This window comes from Ruditapes philippinarum, unplaced genomic scaffold (assembly GCF_026571515.1).
Source record: "Ruditapes philippinarum isolate M1 unplaced genomic scaffold, ASM2657151v2 ctg10753_1_1_1_1, whole genome shotgun sequence".
NCBI classification, from domain to species: Eukaryota; Metazoa; Mollusca; class Bivalvia; order Venerida; family Veneridae; genus Ruditapes; species Ruditapes philippinarum.
In genome coordinates this window covers 22463-32605 of record NW_026859755.1, presented here as the reverse complement: position 1 = coordinate 32605, position 10143 = coordinate 22463, and the positions used below count along the sequence as shown (strand labels likewise).

The window sequence follows — 10143 nt, the reverse complement described above, 5'->3', positions numbered from 1 at the left end:
ATTTATATAGTCGATAATTTACATTTTAATACAATTTAAGATCACTCATGATTTTCACTTCTTTATCATTCAATAGGCTTTAATTTTACGCATTAATTTGATCTATACAGAAAGGTTGCGAATAAAAAAAGTTCATGCCATTGATTTTGTTATGCTAAACGTTGATTTATATTGTGTTATGAAGAATCATCATCTTTGTAAAATGAATAAAATATATAAAATGAAACGTTTTCAAGCTGAATTAAAAAGTTTCATAACACTCAATAGCTTGTTGGATTTATCATCGGCGTTACTTTTGGAATTTCTAAAAAGTATTTCGTGTGCATTTTCAAGATAACAAATTATATTCCAAATAATGAAGAGCTCATGTAAGTCACTGTTAATACATTTTATTTCGTGGGACAAAATTAATGGTCTCCTAACCCATGCTTGAATGAGAACATTTCGTTTTTAGTTGCAGATCGCAATTCTCGGGTAAAATATGTTTGGGTGTGGTTATTTAACGACTTTGCAAGCAGTGTTGTCCTTAAAGAAGAATAATATCGAGTGATTATAAGTCATCCGCTAAAAGGTCGCTTCGTACAATCAGTCAGAGATGTTATATTTCCGATGCTTGACCATCGTTTATATCAGCATTATTGAAAAGTAAAAGCAGTTGTAAATTTGTTGGGTTTTTTTCAGCTCCTTTTATTTAGCCATTTCCCTTTCAAATGAGAATGAAATATATGAACGGACCAAAGTGGATGTATTTGATAATTGGATAAAAAATTCATGAACACCTTCATCACAGTTTAATATGTGGAGTTTGAATTAAGACTGAGTGCTAAGCTTAATTGTAATAACAAACGAACCATAAATTGCAAATGTTCCATTAGTAGTTCTGTGATTGGTTAAGGATTAAATTCTGCTTCAGATGCCAATTCTTAAAACTAACAAGCCGTCCCGATCAGTGAAGATGTGGATCCATTCAATCCTCAAGAACGCCAGCACCAGCGCAATTTAACAATTGACGAGAGTTAGTTAACTGTCACGTGAGATTTTCCTTTTTTCTCAATCACGTGTAAGCGTTTTCGGGAATTCACTTGTTGGAAGATGTGAAGGGGCTGCAACAGTTATCCAGCATTACATAGCCGTAAAATAGCGGGAATTATATCAAGCGATCAGCCAGGTAGAAAAGTATCGTCCTTTCTAATTAATTTAACAAGTACCTGCCAGCAGACGATTTTCTAATAAAAATAACACAAACTATTTCAATGCTGATTTTTTTATATTTAATAATTCCGAAATATATTTTTATATAAGAGTATCGATATAAATTATTTTCTACATATTGGTATGAACTAGACCAAACTTTTTCATTAATTTTTAATAAAGTAATTATTCATTTAAAGATAAATATAGTTCGATGAGAAAAATGACACTCATGTGATCAATTATGAGACAGGTTGTCTACAATTTATGATAGAACATTTTACTTGAATCCAGAATCGCAGGCCAAATTGAATTCTAATATGGTGCATTGTACCTTTATGACATTTTAAATTGCTACATTTACATTTTATACGAACACTTATTAAATATACACATTGCTGCTCGTAAATGTATTCAGTGCTGATTGTAATGAAGAAATTCTAACACAAATACCAATATTCTTACTTTGAACAACACAAATAGAATGTTACAATTACAGCAGTTGCATATTTCTAAGAATTTAAAGGGAAAAAAAGAAAATGAAATATATAAGATTACAAAAATATTACCTTTAGTCACGGAAAAATCGTAAGAAACCATTCGCATACAGTACGAATTGCTTCAACCTGATATCATTTCACTCATGTCCACAAACTTTATTTGAAGTGTTTCATATATTACTTCTATACAAATGTACATTGTTTCAAGTTATCTTTAATAAAAGTAAAACTTAATTTCTTATGTGTTTGTTCCATAAATATCTCAAAGACCTTCTTTTTAAACGTAGTTACATTTGCAATGAAGTGGTTTTTTTTATAGAAATGGTATAAAATAAGCGTGATATGTTAAAGATATTTATGTATATATAAAAGAGATTATTAAAAATAGAGAAAAACATAGCCATAACAATATCTCAATGAACTTCTGTCATGTGTAGATAACATTTTGGAAATAAGTATTGTTACCTTTATTGGAAAGGTATATGCGAAGCGTTATATATTAAAGATATATACACACTGTTATTATAAATATAAGCAGTATCATGTTAAAAGTATTAAGTTATAATGATAGCAATATTATCAAACGCAAATAAGCAGCAATTTCAGTCTTTGAAAGATTTTATAGTTTATGTTCACCAAATGAAACTAAAACTTTTCATGGACCGTTCGCAAGAGTATCATAAGAAGTCCTGTCTTCTCTTGTATTGGTTTCCAGTGAATAGTAATCAGATTCGCTATACTGTTCAGCTGGATTTCCATCATTTCTACGAGTCACTTCTGAGCCGAATGCTTCATTCACATACGTTGGACTAATGTGTCTGCTCCTTAAAAAGAAAACAATTCCGTTTAACACTTGATCTACATTTCAGTCTGTAAGTAACAAGTTATCATGTGTTGTTTACTTTGTTTTGTCAATTTTAAATAAGATGTATAAAATATTCAAACAATAATTATACTTCTCGTATTTCTCTGAGCTTAGACAAAATGTTACATTAATTATGCCTTGTATTTTTCATTGAGTTAAAATAGATTTGGTTAAACTGCATAATTTTACAACTCACTTGTCGTTTGAATTAGTCTTTTGCCCATCTGAAAACACAAATTATATATCAAACGACTCAATATATGAAAACAAATCAACACTTTCATATTTCAAAATAAAGGTCTTAAGCTTAGACTAAAAATATGGATATGTCATTGCACTTTGCTGTGATGAGGTGTTATATACACTTACGACGTTATAAGAAGTATTAACGGAAAACATAAAGCGCATTTTAAATAACTGATTCTTTCAGACAGATAATGTCAATCATTTAAAGATGGTGATCACGTCGATATATTACTAAAATGATAGATGTACAACTGATAAAATACCATTTTTTTACGAAGGAAAAAGACATAAGTCATATATACAGAAATCTAATTATTTTGTTAAGAGCAACACATTTATTTCAATATATTTGTGATAGCTACAGAGATTAGTTATTGACAATGCAATATTTCATTTTGAAATGTAATGCACTTAATTCTTAATACACACGAGGGTTTAAATATACCTTTTGTTCGAATTCGTCGTAAAGTGATGGTTATATACCCAGCATAGACTAGCAGTACTAGAATTATGAGGCCCAAAACAACTCCAATCACAATAGACTGCGTAGAACAATTAGAGTCTTCCATAACACATGCTTGAAAATAGGGAAATAGGATCAAATAGCAAAATACGAAATTTCAACGTATGTATAATAATACAAACAACGTGTGTAACTTAACAAAGGGAATAAAATGTGTTTAATTGGGTAAATGATTTGATGGTAAAAAATATTATCCGCAGATTTGTTTATTATCCTGTTAAATGGGCAAAACAAACCAATAAAAATAGTAAATAGAGGGACATATCACCGAACACTGTAGTTTGAAACTAGCCTGTACACACATTAATTTAAAGAAATGTAGTAAAATGTTTCGAAGTTTACAAATTGCATAATGATAAGGTATGAATTTGGTAACATACTTTTCGTTATACACTTAAAACCACGAAATTTCAGTTCAGAATATTGTCATTTTTTACTTGGTAAATATTAAAGTTTGAAAGTGATGTACGAAGAAAAGATGTATTCTGTTACAATTCCAAGATCACACCAATCGGATAAATAGATTTAAAAATATTGGATCATATCGCCACAGTCTTATGTATTTACTTGATTTATTTACTTGTAATAGAGACTTAAATTCGCAAGATTATTTATTATTTCGTTTCAATAAATAGGAAAACGGACAAACCTTTTGCGTGTGCTTGCTTTATAGTTATTGTGTTTTCACCATTCATATTTTGCTCGTTTATTGCAAACACCTATAATTTAAAGAGTGAAACTTTTACTGAAGGTGGTAAACATTACATTTTTCTCAATGTTCAACAACATTTAGAACTCATATGTGACAGTAAATATTTGATATGTACGTTTTTGCAAAGAAGTGAAAAAAAAAATTTCTTCTCGTATAAAAATACACTTTTTAACAGTTGAAAGAAGTATGCTTACCTCAAAACTATAAAAAGTTTCTGGGACAATTTCGAGGATTATGTAATATTCATAATGTTCATCTCCGTTCTGGTTGAGTGTCTGTTGCGACTGCAGGTTCTTAAAATCAAGGTAAAGATACTAGCCAGTTATTTTATTAATGAGGAGTTTAGCAAATTAATAATATAATGTTGATAATTAAGTGTTTTCATAATGGCCTTGTTTTTGGACCGAATACTGTCATATTAAGCTGAGGCCGAAGACCGAAGGCAAATATGATTGTCTAAAGCACAATAACAAGGTCATTATGTGAACAATTATTATTGAAAATTTTATTAATTTAATGCACATTAAGTAAAAAAGTTAATAACTTAGTGAACAAAAAATAACTAATGTAAAAATTCGTTGTTGTTAGCTATTGCAAATGAGATTCTTGTTTTACAAATGTCTCGGAAACCAACCTTGCAGCAATTCAAAATGGCAACCTTTTTCAATGAAAAAAGCAGATTCATAATTGCCGAGCTGTAGAGCCAATCAAAATTGTCAAATCTTATAAAAGCCGAGTTTCCTCATAAAGGTCGTACTTTTTTCATAATGCCCTTGTTTTATGCCGTACTGAACTTCATATAAGTTTTACATTTGAATTGAAAACCTGCCTTATATTGAAAAGTTAATTAATAATTTACCTTAATAACTGGATACTTAACAAAAGAAAAAAATAATTACTGGTTAAATATTGAAACTGTAACTTTCACACTGTCACAAATTCATTTCTTCAGCATGTTTAACGTCTTATCTAATCAAAATTGCTTTTTATACTCACTCCAGTAACATTGTGCATAAAACTGTATTTCTTTATTTTACTATTTCTTTCAAGAATATTTGGTGATTTCCATAAAATTTTGAGCGTCTGCCCTGGACCATCTTGAACACTAAAACTTGACACCTTCCCAGGAGCTTAAACATAGGTTAAAATAATTAATTAGCATGCATTTACATATCTATAAATTTACAGTACTGTTGAAAGACGATTAAAATATCCATATTGAATTGATGAAAGGCATTTTTATCTGCCCGTTTATAGCCCGTGAGTATTGTAAAAACTGAACAACAAGAGGGCCATGATGGCCATGAAGTCGCTCACCTGTATGTAGGCCCCCAGAGCGGGGCCAGTTTAAATCCCAAGGCTTTTATTTGAACAAACTTGGTAGACACCCATTAGAAGATGTTTCATGCTAAACATCTAAGGTCTAGCTCGTTGAGTTTTTAAAAAAAAGATTTTTTAAGTTTTAACTATACACATATAGTTCAAAGCAATGACACCCCTAGGGCGGTGCCAGTTTTGACCCCAGGGCTTTTATTTGAACAAATTTTGAAGACACTCACTAGAAGATGTTTCATGCTAAATTCTAAACTCTAGCTATTTGTCTTTTTTTTCAAAGAAGATTTTTAAGTTTTTGCTATACACATATAAGGAAAATTAATGTCCCCAGGGATGGGCCAATTTTGACCCCAGGGCTTTAATTTGAACAAACTTTGAAGACACTAACTTGAAGATGTTTCATGCTTAATATCTAAACTCTAGCTATTTGGGTTTTTTTCAAAGATTTTTAAGTTTTTGCTATACACATAAATAAAATCAATAACCCCCGGGGCGGGGCCAATTTTGACCCAATGGCTTTTATATGAACAAACTTTGTAGACACTCACTAGAAGATGTTTCATGTTTAGTATCTAAACTCTAGCTATTTGGGTTTTTTCTAAGAAGATTTTTTTTTAAAGTTTTTGCAATACAAATATAAGGAAAATCAATGACCCCCGGGGCAGGGCAAATTTTGACCCCAGGGCTCTTATTTGAACAAATTTGGTAGACACCCATTAGAACATCTTTCATGCTAAATATCTTAGCTCTAGCTCTTTGGGTTCTTTTAAAGAAGATTTTATTTATCTATTAAGAGTTTTTACTAAATGCATATAGGGAAAATCAATGACCCCCTTGGGCGGGGCCAATTGTGACCCCAGGGCTTTTATTTAAACAAACTTGATAGACACTCCCTAGAAGATGTTTCATGCTAAATTTCTTAGCTCTAGCTCTTTGGGTTCTTTATAAGAAGATTTTATAAGTTTTTACTATATGCATATAGGGAAAATCAATGACCCCCGGGGCGGGGCCAATTTTGACCCCAGGGCTTTTATTTGAACAAACTTGATAGACACTCACTAGAAGATGTGTCATGCCAAATATCTAAGCTCTACCTCTTTGGATTTTTTAAAAGAAGATATTTTAATTTTTTTCTATCGGTTGCCATGGCAACCAGAGTTCTGCATGGAATGAAATTCTTTGAACAACTTTGTTAAGGCTTCACACAAGGAACATCCCTGTGAAGTTTCATTATGATCTGCCTTATGGTCTCAGAGGAGATGTCGTTTTAAAGGTATGAACGGACGACAGACGACGGACAAAGAGTGATCCTAATAGCTCACCCTGAGCAGATGCTCAGGTGAGCTAAAAACATTTCATGACAACCAATAATATTTTTTAAATTTCTTAAAAACTGAATCAATGTGTTGTATTGTTCAGTTTGAGGTGACTAGCCAGGACGTTTTGCCATCTCAGAATTTCGTATGTATGTAACGCTGCAAAAATGGTCCCGCGACGATGTTGTAGAACATGTTTTTACATTTTGTTTGTCTATATTGAAATGATTTTGAAAATCAATTTCATTATTCAAATTAAATAAAGAAATAGTTTCAATTTCAATATTTTTCTTACTTATTTTATTTTTATTGTTTTGTCAAAAGAGTCTGATGCCATCAGAGGGAGTTTGTATGACACTTGATTAAGCTTATTTTTTTTTAAAAAAGATTAAATGTACTACCTGCAGGTAATGTACGATATGTGTCTGACACATCAGATGTCACTGAACCAATAGATGTTGATGCAGTTACTGCAACAGTGTAATTCCAAAACTCCTCAAGACCTGTTACCATGTAATTTCTGTTCCCATAGCCTAAACAAAAATATTTAAATATGTCATATTATGCTTTTGAGAAATAATTCATTTACACTCAATATTATACTGTTGTGCTACAGTAAGTAGATTCATTACTAGATCAGAATAACAATCAGAAAAAGACACATTTAAAAAAAATAATCGCAAATAGAAATGTTTAATCTATGATCAGCTTGATCTCATACACTATACACACAATTTAGGAAATCAACAAAAGACACGTACAAGAAATATTCGAAGAAACGGAAATTTCTTCCATATAACACAAAAAGAAAAATCTGACAGATGATTTTATAATAAATTATAAATTTAAAAAAAAAAACCTTCTTCCTGATGCATCAAGTGTCACAAACACTTAAAATACCACCATGCCCAGCACGTTGATAATGCTGACACATTTGATCAGCAAACGACAATTAAACATTAGTGAAATTACTACTTACTTAATGTAGAAATGATAATATTTGACTTAAACTGAATCCTAGAAATGACTGTAACTAAAAACAATTCGACAAAACTGATAAGAAGGATTGGCAATATTCAACTGCAATTGGAAAAGTTGAAATGCTTAAAACAGAAATGTAGAAATGACAATATTTGACTTAAACTGAAATATAGAAATAACCTCTATTTGACTAATATGCAAAATGAACTTTCTGTACGATTGAATGGTTATTACAGTTTGCTTACCAATAATATTAAATTCTTTAGATTGAGCAATGTCAGTCATCATCCTTATTGTGTAAGTTGTGTTTCCTGGTCTAGGTGAACCAATTTTCCAATTAACCGTAACACTTGTTGAATTTATGTTAGTCACAGATACTTGATATGGTTTTTGTGGAGCTAAAAATAATTCCAAAATGTAAAGCTATTCAGACTTTCTGGTATATTCAACCAGGGACCCTCAGTGATTATTAGTAAAGTGAGTCATTCCTACCAGTCTTAAACTTTGTGCTAACATATGTAATGTAAAGTACCATATTGTGCTAGATGTCTAGATTAGCTATTAAAGAGCATTTTATTGGCACATTGCATTGGCACAACAAGAGCACCGCTAGGCGGAGCATTATAATGCCCGACTGTGTTGTTTTTTCTTAGTTAGGATGAAGCATTTGTAAGACATTGCATAAATTAAACAAAGTATTACCTCCTTCTAAAAGCAATCCTCCTATAAAGTTTGAATATTGTGGGCCAAAATGGAACTTTAGTTATTCTCTGGAAACTGTTTTCAGTTTTGAGGTAATAGCGACCTTGAACTTTGACCGTGTGACCCCAAAATCAATAGGGGTGTTTTTACATTATATGGACTATCATCCTATGAAGTTTCAACAGCATGGGCCAAATAGAAATTAAGTTATGTTCTGGAAACTGTTTTCAGTTTTAAAGTAATAGTGACCTTGGCCTTTGACCTTGTAACCCCAAAATCAATAGGGGTATTCTACCCAATATGGACAATCATCCAATGAAGTTTGAATATTGTGGGCCAAATAGACCTTAAGTTATGCTCTACAAACTGTTTTCAGTCTTAAAGTAATAGTGACTTTGACCTTGTGAACACAAATCAATTGGGGTATTCTACCCAATATGGACAATCATCCTATGAAGTTTGAATATTGTGGGCCAAATAGAACTTAAGTCATGCTCTGTAAACTGTTTTCAGTTTTAAAGTTATAGCGACTTTGACCTTGTGACCCCAAAATCAATAGGGGTCTTCTAAACCCAAACCCAATGTGGACAATAATCCTATGAAGTTTGAATATTGTTGGCATTGAACTTAAGTTATGCTTCGGAAACTGTTTTCAGTTTTTTTAAGTAATAGTCACCTTGACCTTTGACCTTGTGACCCCAAAATCAATAGGGGTCTTTAACTTAATATGAACAATCATCCTATGAAATTTGAATACTGTGGGCCAAATGGAGCTTAAGTTATGTTCCGGAAACGATTTTCAGTTTTAAGGTAATAATGACCTTCACCTTTGACCTTATGGCCCTAAAATCGATAGGGGTCTTTTACTTAGTATGGACAATCATCCTATGAAGTTTGAACAGTGTGGGCCAAACGGAACTTAAGTTATGCTCCGGAAACCAAATTGCTAACGGACGAACGGACGGACGCCAAGGGGTATAACATAATATGCCCGAAATTATTTCGAGCTTTTAAAAAGGCAGTAGGGTAAAAACATCGAAATTTCTTAAATTAGGGGGATATCTTTCTTACAGCTTAGATGTCTATGCCCTAAGAGGGCAACAAATTTGCTCTACTCAAATAGCTTGAGACATGCATTTGCCACCAAAGATAAGAAAATTCAGAACACTTTTGCTTTAAAATATATATAAATAAATATTACAGTTCAGTGCCATTTATTTATAACCATTTTCATTTAAGTTCGAAATGGACCATAATCTGCCGAAATCAATATTCTTAATTAAATGTAAGGTTTTATTGGCCTTAAGATGTTTTGGAAAAACCAACTTGCACGCAATTACTTAGAAAAGTGTGACACTGACGCTTGGGTGAGTACAGTCGAATATTCAAGCTAGGAATTAAAATTAATTATGTTTATATGGAATTTATTATAAAAATCATAATTCAGAAATCATAATTCTTAAAGAAATCACTCCATAAGGGACAATGAAAGCATTTTTAAAATTAAAGACATAAAGCTTAGTAAAAAATAGATATTCGCAATTGCTTATGTTACAAAACGGTTGATAATTATGGGCAGTTCATGATAAATAGACGGATATTGATATATAACAGATATATATTAAACAAACATTGCAATACCAACGAAAAAGAAAAAAAATAGAAACTGTACTGGCTTATAAACACATTACCTTCTTCATTTGTTCTTTGGGTATAAGTTGCTGGATTTCCTCTTCCAGCATCATTTATTGCAGTAACAGACACAGTGTAGA

General features: G+C 31.5%; 1 protein-coding gene across 1 annotated transcript; it reads right to left on the bottom strand.

Moving 5' to 3' along the window:
* Positions 1–1262: 1262 nt before the first annotated feature.
* LOC132757804 (uncharacterized) lies at positions 1263–10142 on the bottom strand. Its single transcript, XM_060749211.1, has 9 exons — positions 10063–10142; positions 7915–8067; positions 7090–7221; positions 5034–5167; positions 4232–4330; positions 3975–4044; positions 3248–3379; positions 2753–2780; positions 1263–2515 (listed from the first exon to the last, which is right to left on the bottom strand). The coding sequence occupies exons 2-9, from the start codon at positions 7955–7957 to the stop codon at positions 2347–2349; spliced, it is 807 nt and encodes a 268-aa protein (XP_060605194.1). The 5' UTR covers positions 7958–8067; positions 10063–10142; the 3' UTR covers positions 1263–2346.
* Between the last annotated feature and the right edge of the window lies 1 nt (position 10143).

Excerpts from the sequence above, each read along its gene's own strand:
- LOC132757804 (XM_060749211.1), bottom strand. The coding sequence starts at position 7,957 with ATGATGACTGACATTGCTCAATCTAAAGAATTTAATATTATTG. Across the intron at positions 3,380-3,974 it reads AAAGCAAGCACACGCAAAAG|CATGTGTTATGGAAGACTCT; the intron begins GTTTGTCCGTTT and ends CCTATTTTCAAG. Across the intron at positions 2,516-2,752 it reads AAGACTAATTCAAACGACAA|GAGCAGACACATTAGTCCAA; the intron begins GTGAGTTGTAAA and ends TTTCTTTTTAAG.